This window comes from Pholcus phalangioides, unplaced genomic scaffold, assembly GCF_987345545.1.
Source record: "Pholcus phalangioides strain wild (caught in Gottingen) unplaced genomic scaffold, Ppha-v1.0 ptg000009l_1, whole genome shotgun sequence".
Taxonomy (NCBI): domain Eukaryota; kingdom Metazoa; phylum Arthropoda; class Arachnida; order Araneae; family Pholcidae; genus Pholcus; species Pholcus phalangioides.
The window spans coordinates 19,101,012-19,120,288 of NW_028301602.1; the positions used below are offsets into that span (position 1 = coordinate 19,101,012).

The following is a 19,277-nucleotide window of genomic DNA, read 5'->3' on the forward strand; positions in this document are numbered from 1 at the left end:
TGTTCTATATACCTCAGCACTGCAAGCCTAAATTTTAGGATGCCAAAATAGCACTGTAGATTGATAAACAGGGCTGCAGCTAGATGCTAGGTCAATCTGGGCAGGCATGCCAAAGCACATGCTTGCTCCTTGTATATTGGATGAGAATTAAAAGGGTTAAATTTGTGGCCCCTGCTGGTCCCTTCTAGTTGCAGTCTTGTCAGTTAATCAGTTGTTATATTACAGTGCCAAAAAAATAAATTCTTATAAAATCAATTATATAATTATATTGTAATCACTTACAAAGCAGATTATCATTTTGTATGTTATACAGATCACAAATTTCAGTTTTTTTCTTTCCTGAAATAAAATGGCCACTTCTAGTAGCGGCCACATTTTTAATGGTCCCATTGGTGCCCGTTGTTGGAAGGTTTTATTGTATAATAAATCCCCTGATTAATCATCACCTTTATTATACAGATAAAAAAATTTTCTCCCCTATTGTCTTCAAAAGAAGAGTTTACTGTATATATTCAATAACAGTGTGCCACCTGGCAAACCTTTGGTTTGTGCATCAACCTTCAGCTGAGCAAATCTGGATTTTATCTTTTTACCAGCCAAATTCAGATTTGGATTAATTTTTATAATTTCTTTCTTTTATTTCCACTCCTGATTCTTCGGTACATATCAATCAAAAAATTCATTTTAAAAAATCCCCTGTATGTTTCCTGGGCTTGCCATGTCCATTGAAACAACATTAAGATTAAAAACAAAAAATAAATTTTATTCTTTCTTAAAAATAGGCAATTAAAAAAATGATATTCATAGCATATATGTTGAAATGATTGAAATTTTTGTTTTGTAAATTAAGTTTAGAATGTAGCACGTTTAGGGGAAAAAAATAGTGGTTTCATGAACAAAAGTATTTTTTTCTGATTAATAAAACTGATGTTCCCAAATGGGAACATTCGTCTGAAGCTGAAGCATGGCTGTCTCTTTGTCCAACTATCTAGAATTAGCTCTTCAGTATGGCGTATGTAATATAATAGCACCTATTAGCGTATATAATATAGTAGCACCGATTATTACTAAGGCACACACAAGCAAAGGTCAGCTGGTGACACCTCTTTTACTGTAGCGAGTTCCAGTAATGAATGAAATAAATAAAAGGAAGTAGTGTGTTTTTTTTCAATGGGGAAATGAATAGCAGAAACTATGGTGATGTGCAAAATGGTGAATAAGCCAGCAGAATCATCATAAAATATGATATTAGAAAAATTACTGTACAAAAGTGTAACCGACATAAAACAGAAATGGAAATAATCTCATTTGGAAATTGACTGAGAAATGGCTTTGAAAATAAAAATACACATTGCAAGAAGCCAGATTTGACAAGCTTGATGGAACAATTTTTGTTTTGTTCATATAGCCACATGCCCCAAATTTTTTTTTCCATCTCTAATGCTTTTTTTCTCGGTAAAAACTGGGTGGTGTCTTCCACAAGCAAACTGGTTGGGCCGTAACAAATTCAACTTGTGACAGTCAGTGTGGCGTACATGAAGCTTCAGACATGGCAATTCTTCTTCAGTGCAATGCATTACTCTACAATTACTGCATAACCAACAACCATTCACGTTTAAAGTTGAAATCAAACTTTATAAGATTGTTTTTTTCTCCTAATAATCTTCACTAGGCTTCAGGAAAAGAGTAGTACTATATGTCTTTGTAAACTGCTTACTTGTTACAAAGTGGCATCTAGGATTAAGCTAGGAAAACTGAAAGCTACCCTCAGACAAAATAAATTTAACTGTGATCAGCATCTTTCTTTAACATTTTTGTGGATTGTCTCTGCCAACTGAAGTTCTTTTTAGAGTGACTTGTGATCCAGTCTCTTGCTGATTAATCAAGGTTCTACTATAACTGTGGTGAGTGAAAAAATGCAATGTGTGTCTGATTTTTCTCATGAAAAATGGGTGAGAATCAAACATTAAACATAATCTTACATTGGTCTTGAATGGTGCTTGAAATAATGTTTTTTCATGAGTTGTTTCTTGAATATGCTATTTTTATATGAAGGTGAAAAAAAATTGCACCTTTCATGTCATTTGCTTCCTTTCATAGGTGCTCGTTTTCATTATCAGTTCTATGATAAGTCCTGGGGTCAGATATATCAGTCTATTGAAAAGTTGGACGAGATGGTAATGTGTAAAATATTTTCAACTTTATAATGTTATAAGGAAAAGTTTTATCAATTTTTTTTATGTTTCAAGAGTGAATTGAAGAATATGACAAGGTATGAAAAAAAGTTTTTTTTTTTTATCAGTTTTTTTAAATTAAAATCAACTCACTGCTTATTGATTAAAACAAATCTTGTTAATCATTAAGAATGCATATTTTCATATCACCGAACTGCTTTTTCTTCTAATTGCTCAAATTTAATTCAGCATTAATGAATAAACTACAAATGAACTACAAGCAAAAAATACAAACACCAAAAATCTGTGTTTGTGACATGAAAGGTTGTTGAGCCCAAATTAACTTCATGGATTGACATTTTCTGTAGAGAAAAGTGTTTCTTTTATTCTTGAGACCCCCCCCCCCCTCATCAAAGTGAATGAATGGTGGCAACTCAGTATCACACACACATGATGCACGTATCTCAATTCACTGAATGCACAATCAAAGGTCATCAACTAAATGAAACAAATTCTAGTTTGCAATGCACTACAATATGTGATGCATAACAATATGTGATGCATAACAATATGCAGTACACAATATGTAATGCACTACAATATGCAATACATACTACATCGATGCATAACAATATGCAATGTACTACAATCAGCAATTCACCACATCACAGTGCATCACAATAAGCAGTAGGCACGACATTATAATAAGCATGATGTACTGCAATATGCCACAATACGCAATAAGCACGCAATGCATTACAAAACGTAATGCATAATAATACGCAACACACACTTAGAATACGATAAGTAAGCGATGCACTATAATCAGCAATGCACAACTATTTGCTGTGCACTGCAATAAGCAATACAGCCCAATATGCAATAAGCAATACAGCCCAATATGCAATAAGCACTGCATTGCAATGAGAAATATAGCGCGTGATGCACTATAATGCATAACAATCAGCAATGCACTATAATGCATAACAATCAGCAATGCACTATAATGCATAACAATCAGCAATGCACTATAATGCATAACAATCAGCAATGCACTATAATGCATAACAATCAGCAATGCACCACAATGCATAACAATCAGCAATGCACCACAATGCATAACAAATGAGCAATGCACCACAATGCATAACAATCAGCAATGCACCACAATGCATAACAATCAGCAATGCACCACAATGCATAACAATCAGCAATGCACCACAATGCATAACAATCAGCAATGCACCACAATGCATAACAATCAGCAATGCACCACAATAAGCAATATACACTGCGTTACAATAAGCAATGCACCACAATAAGCAATATACACTGCGTTACAATAAGCAATACAGCATACGATGCACCACAATACATAACAATATGCAATGCACGAAATATAGAAATATACCACTATTTACAGGGCACCGTAATGCAACATAAAACTTTAACGTATTGCCCCTTTGGGCCTCACATTGCGTGTTACTGATGCCCCGATATTCCCCCCCCCCCCAACTAACACTAGGTCCTTCCCCCAGGCAAAGACCCAGAATGACTTTTTGTGATTAAGTTCAATGTTCGTGATTATTAATTGTAAAGAAATAATTGTTTTCTATTACCTTGTTTAATTAGTGGAGGGCTGTGGACTTCCACTGGTTATGTATAATGCATTGTCTTGGTCTCACCCTCAGTAGCCTTACCGATATTGTGGGTAAAGTCCAGCTGGCTCCCTTCATGATTATCGAACTGTTGCCAACCAAAAATACAGAATATCCAAAATAGTTGTTATTGTGTCAGAATATGCAAATCAACAGATTGACATCATAGTTTTCCCGATGCGCCAGAAGAAACAAGTTCTTTCAGTGCACCGAGTTGGATAAACCAGAAGCATGGCATTCAATCTTCCAACTTCGAACAGTTCGTTCTACTCACTTCACTCAGTGTGGTTGATGGGTGACTAACCCCTACTAATAACTAGTTGATGATGACGTTGTGATGTTGCTAATGTCGTAAAAGGGTGATCTAAGCTAGGCTACTCCACTGGTCTGGGTAGTTGTTTCAAATATAATCTTCTAGTCAATTGATAGTCAGTTAGAAAGTGGTTCCTTGAAAGGGTCAGATAATCTTTAAAATAATATGTCAGCCTGTAGTTTTGTTCTACCTGGGTCTTCAACGTTGTGCTGATAGTCGATAGCATGTTTCATCGATGGAAGTGATTCACACAACAAAGTCAACAAATTGTGCCACTTCGGAAAGGTGCTCTGTTTCCTGTAGGTTCCTGAGATGAGGTTTCTCAAGTGGTCAATATCATCCACCTCACTTGAAAACAGGACATTTCGTTCCCGACGTAGGACTTACGTGTAGCTGTATGATGTCTCCTTGATAATTGGAGTTGATCCTCGGCTGTATTGGGTGAGACCTTTCTTGTTGTTTTGTGCATCAGAGTGTAGTTGTCCATTTCAGAACTAACATGTTTTCTATCAAACTCTAACGTGTAACTTGTTTAAAGTATGTTGTGGTGGTAAATGTTTTGATCTGAAACATGCCTTGTTCACTAATTATTGCCTGTTGAATTAATTGGATCTTTGAGTCACAGGACTGTAGCACATAAATACGCTTCAAAACGTGATATATCACAATAAGCAAGGCACCATAATATACGCAAAAAGCACTGTATTACAATATGCAATTCACCACCATCTGCGATTCAGTGCAATAAGCAATGTGCTGGCGTAGGCAATACAGCACAATAAGCAATGCACCTCAATATGCAGTGAACCACAATATACAATGAAGATCTACATTAGAATAAGCAATACAGCACATAATTCACTAAAATACGTAATGCATAATTGACCAATATTTACAGTGCACCACAATAAGCAATGCAGCACAATAAGCAAAGCACCGTAATACGCAATGAGCCATAATAAGCCATAAGCACTGCATTACAATAAGCAATACAGCACTCAGTGCACTACAACACATAAAGCATCACAATAAGTAATGTGTGTAATCAGTAATATAGTACACCCCAATAAGCAATGCAACATAGTACCCAATGCACCACATTTCACAATACAGCACATTATGTGATGCATTGCAATAACCAAAGCACTATAGTATGCAATGCACCTCAGTATGCATTAAACACTGCATTACAATGAGCAATATAGCATGTGGTGCACCATTATTTGCAGTGCATCACAATAAGCAATGCAGCGCAATGAAAAGCAAGTATTCATCCTCGACTCAAAATGAAACCTGTCAATTTCCCCATGAAGATATCTGTCCAGTGCCCCGTTCTGGGTACCCAGACCCTCTGTGTTCCCTAACAATGCGTTTCAGTCATGCATACGTGCCTTTACAATGGTTTGTCACTTCTCTTATGCTGTCAGTACAATAGTTTATTATAACGGTTTAATCACTTTTTTAATCCTTCCAGCAATTGAAGAAAACCTGGGCAGTGCTGGGTATTGCAGCTAGTATACATTAAAGATCAGACACAACTTGTATTATCTCTCTCAGATGGAGATAATATACAGCAGTGTATTTCCCAACATCTTGATGTCGTCGTCCCCCCCACTGTGAAAGTCAATTACAATCCTCCTCCTCCCCCAATAAAATTTGAATACAATTTGAATATAAAAAAAATTAAAGTAATAAATTACGATTTTACAACACTAAATATCCCATTCATGCAATGGTAGTAAATGAGAATCATCCCATGGGCCATAGGTCAAAAAACAACTACAGTAGAGCATCAATTATCCCAAAAAATTAGGGACTGGGGGTGTTCGCCATCTGAGTTTTTGGATAACCAATCATTCACAGAAATTTTTTTTACCAGTGTCATAGGAGCAGTATGAAACAAAAAACAGTGATATTAAATACAAAATTGTATATATTTTTTATCACATGTCTTACAAATAACACAGAGAACTGATTAACCTAGTTTGACAAGTTCAAAATGGTCGTTGAAGTAGGCCTACAGTTCAGGAAAAAGAGTCCAAAATTTTCTTTTGCTTCAGAGCTGGGACTGGGTTTTTTTTTGCCGCAAAATGTAGCAAACATTTTAAAGGCAGCAGTTGGTTAGCATCACATCCTTCTTGTTGTAAACCATTTCATAGCCGTCTCAAGGCAGTGAAAAGCTTCCTTGCTGGATGGTCTTTTTTTAGCATGGTCGCCGCTGCAAGGGTCTTGGTCATCAATGACACTGGCAATGATTTCATCATCTGTCAATACTTTATAGCCAGGGTTCTATTTAAGTTCTATATCCATCAGACTTACAAGTTTCACTTCCAAAAATAAACCTTAACAGAAGTTAAGGTTCTTATCTCATAGAATTTAATCCTATAAAATAAAATTTGATTTTTGCCATAAACTCTGTTATATCTGATATTCATAAATGATCAATAGTCATTTATGAATTATATTGAGGTATATATAATTCATAAATGACCTCAATAAATCATATGAATACCTCAATATTTTTCGCATTATTTTGGTATCAGTTGTTTACAAGGGCGGGAAAAAATTCTTTGTTAATGATACTTCATGATATCCCATTTTGTTATTTGTCTAAGCAGACTTGACTTATATATTTTGTGTGTACTAGTTATTCAAATTATTCACATATTTAGTAGTGTGATAAAAAATATGAAAATCTTTCTCATAATGAATACCAAAAAAATAGATTTTCTTCTCTTAGGGTATGAATGTAATAGAAGAAATGTCTCCTACTGGCTTCACAGCATACCTTAAGAAGTATGGCAATACAATCTGCGGACGTCATCCTATTGGTGTGCTGTTAAATGTATGTATATACTGCATTCAAAAAGTCCTGAAACTTAATTTTATTACTGAAGAATGAGTACATATAGGATCTGTTTATTTGGTGTTTCCTTTTTCAAAGTAACTATTCAGTGCAATTATGCATTTTTGGCCATTTTTCATTATCAACAACCACCATTTTCAATCCACTGCGGGATGAAGGTCTCCTCTAAATTTTTCCATTCTACTCTGTCTGAGGCTTTAGCCATCCAGTTTCCTAATCTCGTCAATCCATCTTGCGAGGGGAAGCCTTCTCGGACATTTAACACCACGGGGGGTACCAATCTAGAATACTTGTGGTCCATCTGTTGTCCTGTCTTCTTGCAATATGTCCAGCCCATTTCCATTTCAAACGTTTAATTCTTTCCATGATATCATATACCTTTGTGTGGTTCCTGATCCAAGTGATTTGTTTTCTATCTCTCCTTGTGATGCCCAGCATACATCTTTCCATGCTCCTTTGTGTTGTCTGTAGCCTTTGTATCGTCTTTCTTGTGAGTGTCCATGTTTCAGCTCCATAAATCAGTGCTGGTAGCACACACTGGTTAAAAACTTTTCTTTTCAAGCATAATGGCATGTGACTCTTCAGAATTACACAGTTTTTGCCAAAAGTATTCCATCTAATCCTGATCCTTCTGTTTATTTCATTAACGATTCCGTTGTCCATCGTAATTTCTTGTCCCAGGTATACATAGCTTCCTTCTATCTCTGTGTTGTTGAGCGAGATTGTCTTCTTCAATGCAAAGGGATTGAACATAACTTTGGTCTTTTGCCGATTCATTTTCAAGCCCACCTGAATATTTACCTTCACCAGTTCTTGTATCATTTCTTCTAGTTCATCTAGATTACTGCTGATAACAACAATGTCATCTGCAAAGCACAAATGGTTGAGAAATTCTCCATTTATTTTAATTTTTTTTTATCCCAGTCCAGTTTTCTGAATACTTCTTCTAAAACAGCGGTAAAGAGTTTTGATGATATAGTATCACCCTGTCTGATTCCTTTTCCAAGTTTAATCTTTGCTTTTCCTTTATCCAAACGAATTATTGCAGTTGCTTTGTCATATATTTTCTTGATGATATTGATGTGAGTCTTCTCTACCCCAATTGCATCTAAGCTTTAACAACAGCAGATGTGAAGACAGAGTCAAACGCTTTCTCAAAATCTATGAAGGCCATACACAATGGTAATTCATATTCCTTGTGTCTCTCTATAAGTTCCCTGATTGTTTGGATGAGATCCATTGTACTGAATCCACTTTTAAATCCTGCTTGTTCTTTTGGTTGAACTTCATCCAATTTGGATTCAAGCCTATATGTCACTACTTTGGTGAAGATTTTATAAATTGCTGATAGAAGGCTCGATAGTTGCCATTTTTCATATAAAGTTGTAAATGTCACATTCTTCAGTGTCTTTATTGCTACTCGCTGAATCTGAGAATTATTTCTCCTTAAGCCAATTCTTTATCTGAGGAAAGATTCACAAGATCAAGGAAATTAGCTGGGAAATATAGGAATGTTATGTTTTTTGACTAATAATCTGTCACTGGGAGGGATTTGTGACTTTTTAAATGTCTGCATGATTTGGTGAGACTCAAGCAACCAGATCTTTAAAAAACCAAGTTATGGGTTCTCCATCACAATAATTCGCCAGCTCACAGGTCTCACCTGGTGCCAAATTACCTGTCAAAACATTGCATACCAGTAACTCTTCAACCAGCCTATTTCCCTGTTCTTGTCCCATGTAACTTTTTCCCTGGATAAAGAATTTGTTCAAGTGGTAATGACTCTGAAGTTCCAAAGAAGTGCAGCAATGAAGGCACTGGAAGATTAAAGAAAGGCTTATAATCCGCAGGGCCGTCATTTCAACTTTTTACGGGGGGGGGGGGGGCAAAGAACATTTACTCTATGTATGTATATATATATATATATATATATACCATTTTTAGTGTATTTTCAAAAGCCAAAGGTCTAGGGGGGGGGGGCACCAGGCCTCCCCTGACCCCCCCCCCCAAATGACGGGCCTGACAATCCGCATTTACATCTTTTTCATGAACAATGCCAAAAATGTGTAATTTCACAGGGTTGTTACTTCAAAGGATATACCACATGGTTCTGTTTGTACTTATTCTTCCGTAGTAAAATAAGTTTCAGAACTTTTTGAACCTAGTAGTATATCGTATACACACATTGATTTTTTTTTTTTTTTTTTTGATCATTTAATCATTTTCTTTAATAAGTATAGAAAAGTTCTATGATGTTCCTTATTTCCTCCCCTTTGCTCCTTTTGTGTAAAAATAACCAAAGTTTTTTGGGAGTATCAGCTGCGTTCAGTGGCTTAGGTGCTTCCTTGATAAAATTTTTTACACTCCTTCACTGGATCCAAAATAAAATGTCTTTGTTTCAAAATATTGAACAGCATACCTAACTGTGAGGCAGCTTCTTACTGATTACATTTTTGCAGCTCATAATACTTTTTAAGAATCTTGTTTATCACTCAGTTTTAAATGCAGTGGAGTTTGCTTATAAGATACCCCTTGGCGATTCCAGAACTGTGTGTTATATACCAAAGTGTATGTTATAAGCAAGCTCTTGAAATTAGCTTATATAGTAGTTGTCTTTAAAGCATATTATGCAGCACATAATTAAATTTAACATTAGAAGGTGCCTTTTTATTTGCACTATTTAGTTCTTTGGGTAGGTTATTCACACCGGTCATTTAAGGAATCACTACTTTTCTCTTTCCAGTAGATATAGCAGATAATCATGGTCTTCATTGTCAAAGTTTGCATCGTAAATCTCAGATTTATTGTCTGAAATATCATTTAGTACTGATAAAGTATCATTATTTTAAGTCTTCTAACAGCCATTTCTACACACTGTGAATGAATATCTGTTTCCTAGGAAAACCTTTCGAAGTAGATCGTGGCATGAAGAGTTATGAAATGTCAAACTAAAACAAAAACAGCTTGCCAGGTGAACGATCAGAAAAAAAAAGTTTCCTTAACTTTAATAACAGAGACTATATAGATAAATAATAAATGATGTTTTGATTGTGGATACATGAACTTCTGTTGTGTGTCTTCATGAGTAGATTCTAATGATAGGGAATGAATCCCTATTATTAAGAAGTGGTTAAGAACCACTGCAGTGAAGCAAAATTTCCTGTGATTGATTCATATTTTTCTTACATAGTTTTAATAATTTTTTTCCTTCAAAATTTTACTGTAATAAGAGAACAATTGTATTCTCCTTCCCTAGGCGATATATTCTCTCCAGCAGGTAGGGAACGGTCTAAAGCCTTCATTAAAATTTCTGAAGTATGCTCAGTCAAGCAAGTGCCTTAACAACTACGACTCCTCAGTTAGTTATGCTGCTGCTGCTCTCGTGATTGCCTGATAAATCATCCTCTTCATTTATGAATTATGTGTATTCAAATTTTATATCTACCCCGTTTTTTTTTTTATTTTGTTTGGTGCATTTTGTGTTTAGTGACGTTTTATTATATCCCAGTTTCAATACAAATTCAAAAATATTTTTTTCTGTGATGTGTAATTTTTTTACCTCTTTTTTTTTTTTTTGTATTTCCAATTACGGTTATGGTTGTATATTTGTATGCATATATAGCCCCTTGTTGAAGATTGTTACAAATATTCCTTTGTTCTTCTGCTGAATAACTTACGTCTGTTTTCATTTCTCCCTATGTACTTGTCATTTTTTTCATCAGGGGAGTGATAAATTAATTTGGAGAAAAATGTGTTGATAAAAATACACTGGGCATTCCAAGACTAAACTCTTAATTATATTTCCAATTGGCTCGCAGTTTAAACTTTGAAACCAGGAAAACTCCACTTTATGTATAAAAAAAGAAGCTTTGCATTTACCAAATCATGATTCAAGAACATAATTTGTTTTTATGCTACAAAATTCCGCAGCTTCCTGTAATCGAATCTTTGAACAGTAATATATCTATATATTTTGTGCACTAACGTTGTGGAAAACCAGCAGTAAAGTTTGAAAGTGTGCTTTGCAATTTTGATATTTTATGAATTGTAGTTCTATGAACGTGTGTAATTACTTAAAAAAATCGTGACATTTGGCATATGCATTGTAATCCAATCTGTTACAGTGAAGTGACAGTAATGTGTGTAATTATTTTTCACTCGTTATCTATTCAAAGACGACAGATTTTTGCACTGCTATACTTTCAGAATAGGGGATTGACCTACAAGCTTTCAGTTAATAACTTTTTTTACAAGATTAAAGCCTCTTGGTTATTTTCACTGTCCTATTTAAAGCTTCCTCTCAATAATTTGCTTATTCAAAGCTAGGAATTTTTAGGCGTCGGTAAATCAGCAACATTTCTGATATTTTTTTGTGACTACACTTAAAGATAGCTGTCACTATAGCAAGTTAAATATATAAAAGTTCTAAAATATGATGGTTGAACAGTCAGCAGAAAACATTTTATTTGCCAGAAAATGATTTTTTTCACACAAACTTGATTACCTGTATTTTGCTATAGAAAACATTATTGTGATACACTTAATTTTTTTTTTACTTGAATTTATGGAATCTTATTTGTAACCCTTTTAACTGCATGAAAAATTTGATATTAATTTCTTTTGTCTCATTATTTTTTAATGAAAGAAAAAATAGTTCAAACATATTTAATGAGGAATCATCTCTCTGAGTTGCGATACACAATTTCTCAAGAAGTTGCATCAGTTATTTATTGAAGTTTTAGATATAACACAGTCACTTTCATTGCTTAGAGACATTTAAGGGCTACTGTATCTTCTGCTATATCAGTGGTTCTCAACCTTTCCTAACTCATGGGGCCTTTTCTAGTATATAATTTTTATAGAGTGGATCCCATGTAGGCCTTATTTATTCATCAAATTTACTGATTTATTTTCCTTGAGCAGGCCCTGGGCACACGGAGCGTGGTTGAGAACCGCAGCATTATACGTTAAAACAGTGATTCTCAACCGGTGCTCTGTGTGCACTTCCCAAGGTGCTCTGTGGCCACTCGAGGGAAATAAAATAAATATTAAATTCAATAAATTTTAATAAAAAAGAGTCCTTCAGGGCTCTGTCATAGAGAAATCGTATACTAAAAAGTGCTCCACAAGTCAAAAAAAGATTGAGAACCGCACTGCATTAAAAGAATATCGGAATTTCCTGGTTTAGGATTCCATATAGCTGCATCTTATCTGCAGCTTTTTTCCCCCAGGCACAGTAGCCCAGGGGTTGATAAGATACTCGCTTAAAGTACTGAAGGATGTTTAGAGGGGTCGTGAGTTGGATACCCTGTTCATTCTTGTCAAAAAACTTACCTGGCTCAGGGGTACAACAGAAATGGCAACGTGACCGCAGAAAAAATTGCTACTGCAGAGAATCCCCTGAGAAGAATTAGCACACCAACCTCTTGATGAGTATGAAAACAAGGGTGTCGTTTGGAATCGGCAATAAATTGTAGGTCCCAGTCTAATTAGCCCTTGTGTACAGAAAATGACTGTGCTGCGACAAAAATGATCGAATGATCTTTTCCCCCTCTGAGATGTTGGAACAGAAATGACTGAAATTAAATTATAAAAAAAAATTTGTTGATGCGAGTAGAAGAATTGATCACACCTTCATCCTTTAATAATTTACTGTTGAATGAAATTTTAATATTTAGAATATACACCCCACTGCTGACCATACAATGACATTTTTTCTCAAAGTGTCAAAATTTGCATATGCAGGGAATTATGGTAAGTTTTCTATTCACTCCACGTTTTTAAAGTTCCAAAACCTTGCGTAAAATGAAGTAAACCAATTTACTCTAACTTTGAATAGAATATTCACCAGAAAAATATGGTTTTGTGCTGACTGAAATGCTTCACAGGCATAGTAGTGCAGAGATAACTGTAAACATTACATACCTTCTTTGAAGGAAAAAGAAAAGAAAAATAATGAGATATAAAATTATATCGTTCATGATGCAAAAATTCTGTGAAGATAGAAACTTGATTTTAAGCTTTGCATAAATACAAAAAATGAATTATAGTGAGTAATTAGTTGTACAAGTCTCGAACAATACCATTTCTTTAGTACTTTGCCCCTTCAATACAACTTATGTATCTGAAACATCAAAAACTTTGTAAATTTTTGTTTCCTGGAAATTTCACCCTCATTTGCTTGTTTCTGTGTACTGGTAACTTTTATAAATGCACATACCTTATATTTTAAATACAGCTATGGATTTCATTTGATTTCATTTTTGTCATCTGTAAGATAGTTGCGGTGTAATATGGAGAGGCAGCATATATACATTAACATACCGAGTGATTATTTAATTCCCATTACCACATTTTACTGGTGAACCACTGATCTTAAAGGCGTACTTCCAATTACACAAATTATCCAAATAATGTGTCGAACTCAGATATGTCATTCATGTTGCAAGGGGTACTGTAGCATAGCTGCCAAGTCTCCCGAATTTTTCGGGAATCTCCCGAATTTTAACTTCATCGCTCGACCTCCCGAAAAGTTCTTAAATCTCCCGAATTTTTACAAAAATCCCTAATTGTCCCTAAACATTCCCTACTTCATTAAAAAAAATCCCCGCTTATGAAAACAATCCCTAAGAAATTTCTTGTGGGGCATCAAGCCTCTTTTTTTTCCCTTTCGAAATGTCGTCACACGTCGTAAATGGGGAAATTCCCTTTTTAAGGAAGTTTTACAAACCCTCTGATGGTAACAAGGAAGTTGCTTGTCTTATCCTGCAGGGAAATGGCTTAGCAGCCAATAGTCCTGGATAATAATTGAAGATTATAGTGACGCGTATATGGTCAAAATTTCTTTTGTTGAAGTTACGTACGTGCGATATAACAAACCATGAATACTGATAAGCAAAAACATATTTAATCAATTTTAAAGATACTTATTCCGATGAATTTCCTTTCATCAAACATTCCAGAAGAGGGCCGACTTTTCCTTTTTGTACAAGTTGTGTTACGGACATAAAAATCGGTCATGGAAAGACTGCCATCATCACTCGTGAAATGAAAAAAAAAAACCATCAAGCAAGCGTTACAAAAAGTCAGTGTTCTTCAAAAATTGACGGTGTTTTCCTTCATCTTCCGATGATTTTGGGGTCATTCGCGCAGAATGTTTGTTCACAGCGTTTCTGATTGAACACAATATTTATTTTTATATTATTGAAGTTTTGGCCTCCAATTTCACTTGTTTTTTGCGTAGGAGTTTTATTCCCAAGGGTTTAACTTCCATGTGTGTAAAATCCCTATTTTAATTTGACTTCAGTTTTTGAGTAGGGATTTTATTCCCTACGCTTTAACTTTTATGTTTGGAAAATGACTATTTTATTTGGAAAAATCCCTATTGTATTTATTAGGGAGTGGTTTTAGCATAAAATACGGGTTTGCGCGAAAATCTCCCGAATTTTCATTTTCAAAAGTTGGCAGCTATGCTGTAGTTATCAAAAACAAAACAACATACAGTGTCCTCAAAAATGCAATTAGAAAGTTGTTGCCCTGTGTCTCCTGAGGCAAAAAAAAAAAAAAAATTGTAAAAGAAATCCACGATTCTAAGTGGAATATTCACTGAGACATTAGAAGAGAAAATTTGGGAAAGATCAGCTAAAATATAGGACAATGCTTCTTTCCCTATATTTTTCCTGTTCGTTCCCCAACTTTCCTCTAATTTTTGAACCCTAATATTTCTGTAAATATTGCACTTAGAAATGTAGAACGTTTTTGTTGGCCTTGGGAGAGATGACAAATATTTTCTAATTGGGCTTTTGAGGATAGGGTGTCCATATAAAAAGTTAATTTTTTTCATTCTTATAACTATACAACCCCCTTGCAATATGAATGATTTATGTGAGTTTTACTCGTTATTTGGATTTTTCCAATTGGAAGTGTCTTTAAGATCAATGGTTCGCAAGTAGAATGCTGCAAGGGGAATTAAGCAATTACCCTATATATTTATATTTCATATCAAACCAAAGAAGTTAGTTACATAGTAACTAGCAGCATTTTTTCCCCCTTTTGTGTGTGTTTGTTTTTTGTAAATGCTTTATACTTCTGAAAATAAGATCTGTTCTTTTGCCCGACTATTATTATGAAATCCATAAATGAGAAGTTTGTTGATAATAAAATTCTCTGAGTTCAATGTGAAATCTGTTTGAACCGAAATTGATCTTATGTGAAATCAAGTTTTGGAAATAACTTGATTTCGCCATGAAAGAAAACAGATGGATATTATATATATAGTTTAGTTTTTCACTGAGTATAACTAATTTATTTTATGCCTGTTTTTCATTTAAAAATCAGTTGAAATTCGCAGCAAAGCTTCGAATCACCCATCTCTATTCAACAGGCATAGAAGTTTTTTTACAATAAATTTTGATACATTTTATTTCAATTGTTTGTGAGAGATTTACATAGTGGTTCTTTTTTTTATTCTAAAACCAGTATTTAACTTTGCTAGTAAGTATATTGTATACACAGTGACGTGTGCAGAAAATTTGATTTATTAATGAAGCTGTTTTGCAACCAAATGGTCAGCACACCAACTTCTTGTTTGACCAGTTTGGGTTTGAGACATTACAGGTAATTATTCGATGGGATTTTAGTGTTGTGTTTCACTGTGTGCTCGAGTCTGATTAGCAGTTTTGTGCGTAAAATTTTTGTGTTTATCTAAATTGATCAGAAAATTCAGACATCTTATTTATCATGTTTTCTTCAATCTCGAGACATTCCCCCATTTCTTCCTAAAATAGACAAAGAAGGTCTTGATGACTGCAACTATCTTATTTCTTCACGTTTATGAAAGGAAAACTGATCTGAGAAAACTTTCTATGCTGAAATTTATTTATGACACACACAAAAATACGTTCAGTAGTTTCATGGGCTTAAATTTGCAACAGTGTTTGATTGAATAAAACTTTTTCCTCTTACCCAACTCCCTGCACCGTGTGTTTGGGATATGTCAAATTAAGGATATAAAAGGGGGGAAAGATGTTTATTGATTTCGGCTAGTCTTATTAAGCCACTCCTCAATGGATATTTGAATTTTTAGAAACAATTGAGATTCTGTTTAGGGAACTGCAGTGAATAAAAATTAAGTGATATATTTAGGAAATTCAGGGAAGATTTTCATCACAACTTTATTCAACTATAGTGGAACTTGGTTAATCCCAATTTTCGATATTTCGAATTACAGAAAACTCCCCTTGAGTTTTCTATTTAATTTAATGTCGAACTTCTTGCTTAATTCAATTATTTTAAGTATTTCCCAGTTGGATGGGTAAAAAAATCACGATTTTAGTATGGGCAAATGTAGGGCTCGGTATAGCCCAGGTCGATAAGGTATTCACCTAAAGTACCAAAGCATGTGTAGAAGTGTCGCGAGTTCAACACCCGGTTCGTTCTTGTCAGAAAATTTCCTGATGCAGAAGTACAACAGAAATGTCGATATGACCACAGAAAAAGATTGCTACTGCAGGGAGTCCCATATCGAGGGGTTAGCGCACTGATCTCTCGGTGAACATAGAAAAGGCTGCCGTTGGGAATCAGCAATAATTTGTAGGTCGGTATAATTAACCCTCGTGTGTAGAAAATGACTTTTACGATAAAAATGATCAAATATAAGCAAATATAGACAGGGAAAATCCCCAACCAATCGGATGTTACATCTTTCGATCCAATTTATTCTACCTTAATCATTCAGTACTATAGGTTGCTGACCAATTTATTATACAGCAGTTTAAAATAAAATTTAAAAGATACTTTTCTGAATTTAGGTGCCGTTTTCTACCTTAATTTCTGCGAACATCCATGCTAACATTTTGTCCACTGAGCAGCGTGTAAAGAATTATCGTGCAAGTCCTAAAGATAATCCCAGGTTTCATGATGGCTTATATAAGATTCGAGCACTTCTTTGAAAGCGGCACGTTTCGTATGTCAAAATTTAATTTGCCTATTCCGTTGGATTTATTGTTTAGCAACTTATTTCTCACACACAAAAAATCACCTGTTTTAGATGATTGGAAACCGGAGAAACCACGTAATCTAAATTCGTAAAGATTATCTGTAGTGAATTAATCTGCCAAAACTTTTGCAATTACCAGTAAGTTATTTCAAAAACGACTGTCCGTATAGATAGAATTGTTCATTTGTAATTTTTTATATATTTTTTAGAATAATTTTTATACACTCCTATATTAGTGATTTTTCCACCCACATGTGATGCATCCTTCTACTCTATACATATAAGAGCGGAAAACAACAGAGTGAGGGTGAAAAGAGAAATCTACTCATGCATAGACTTATCAACTTATCCTTTCATTTTTTCCCCTTTTCTAACGTGTGGTTAGGTTGAGACAATGTTACCATATTTATCAGTGATTCGTCAAAAGAGGTCATTGAATTTCTTGCCAATGGCTTGTAAGCAAAGGAGGTAAAACATCGTTCAGCCGGATGCAGAAAAATTGTGTGCCAGTTGATATGTGTTGTTCAACCATTGAATACAGATTCTTCAGAACAGTTTCTTCTAACAAATTCTAATGAAAATAGATTTCCCTAATATGTACCATAGAAATGATCAGGGAAATTAGTGAACAGTTTGGTAACTGGATGATCAGTTACTGTTCCTGTGAATCAGGCTTTAAGTGTGGCAAGAAATTCTACAGTAATTGATTCCAAAACAGTGGAATAATGTAGCAACTGAAGATCGATTATGAATCCTAACTTGTGCATTTCTAGTCGTTTTACGGATCCAGTACAGATTAATTGAATAATAATACTAATTATAATACTAATTGAATAATAACTTTTTGCAGTATACTTGAGCTTCGAATTAACAAAGTTCGACCATATATAGTGTTTTCTTACTTAATTATCCATCTTTGAATATTCACACACCTTCTGTGGGGGGCGGTCTACCTGTCTTTTTTTTTGTGATCTCATGCTTCCTCCTTTCATCATGTGAAGGAAAAAACTATAATATACATATAGGATTAAATCGTGAGTATAGCAATATCGTAGCTGGAAGAAAAAAGTTAACAGCACTTTTCTTTAGACTGATAAATTACCTTTCTCACGGAGGATCTTGAAATCAATGATGTTTGATATGAAGATCGCAGAAATAACAATTTATTCAAATTTACAAAAAATATATCCTGCTTCACAGTTTAATAAATACTCTTCATACCACTCCCATTAACCGTACATGCATCCCGTGCACATTATTTTGTGGAATTTCTAACAAATAAAGCATCTGCCGTAATTGTGTTTGTTCATACTACAGGATACCATCTCTCCCTCTCATCTGTATATATAAAATTGATTTTCTGTGTGTGTTCTCTAACAAATCTACAATTTTAGATCTGTCATCGCCAAATTTTGCATAAATACCAAATGGGACCCGACTTGAACGATAGGCTGGCTTACATTAAAGTTTGTCAGAGATGGGCAAATGCCCGAAATGGGCGAAAAACTCGGGCAACAATGGTTTCTCGGCCTCAACAATCACTTTCGGAATGTTTACTTTGGTTACCGTGGTTCCCTAGCTTTAGACGTGTATATGCCTCTACATTAGTTTGCCATTTCTTTAATTTTGCCAGTATTATATGTAATAGCGCATATATGTAGGCCTTTATGATAGTTTTCATTTTTTCAATCCTCTCAGTAATTGAAGGAAACCCGGGCAGCGGCGGGTATTATAGCGTAGCCGGTCAATTTGTCGCACTCAATTCGTCGCGGTACAAATTCGTCGCAGTGCCAATTTGTCGTGTAACCAATTCGTCGGGACGTCAATTTATCGCAGTCAACTCGTCACGCGATCTGTATGTAGGTTTTTGTCTCATACGTGAAAAAATAAACATGAAGAAAATTTTTTTTCCATCAAGAAATGCACACAGTTTACTAAATTTTTTTTTTTTTTTTGTCATTTCGAAAAAATCATCGAAATTAAAATTGCAATTGATATTAATGTTTTATTATTCAATTATTGTAAATGTTAAAAAATCATTTTTTCTATGATAAAATTTTAAAATTCTGTAAAAAAATGTCGGTGTTTATGATATTCCCCAAATTACAGTACAGCGGAGGTTCTCTTTAAGTGTAAACTTGTATCTGTCCCATGGGGAATCGAGACTCCCACCAACATTAACCACTACAGTATCACCACAAGAACCTGAAATAATTAATAATTTAATTTAATTAATATTTCATTTTCACCGGATAAGCCACACTTGTCG

At 34.6% G+C, this 19,277-nt stretch overlaps 1 protein-coding gene across 1 annotated transcript in view; it reads left to right on the forward strand.

Annotated features, from left to right (window-relative positions):
• LOC149082185 (protein MEMO1) overlaps window positions 1-12,596 on the forward strand; it is a 37,264-nt gene extending 24,668 nt beyond the window's left edge. Inside the window, exons 7-9 of the mRNA XM_089235699.1 lie at window positions 2,101-2,177; window positions 6,886-6,990; window positions 10,268-12,596. Of these exons, the coding sequence (XP_089091825.1) occupies window positions 2,101-2,177; window positions 6,886-6,990; window positions 10,268-10,405 (320 nt within the window). The 3' untranslated portion in view covers window positions 10,406-12,596. The remainder of the gene's footprint in view (window positions 1-2,100; window positions 2,178-6,885; window positions 6,991-10,267) is intronic.
• Window positions 12,597-19,277: the final 6,681 nt, after the last annotated feature.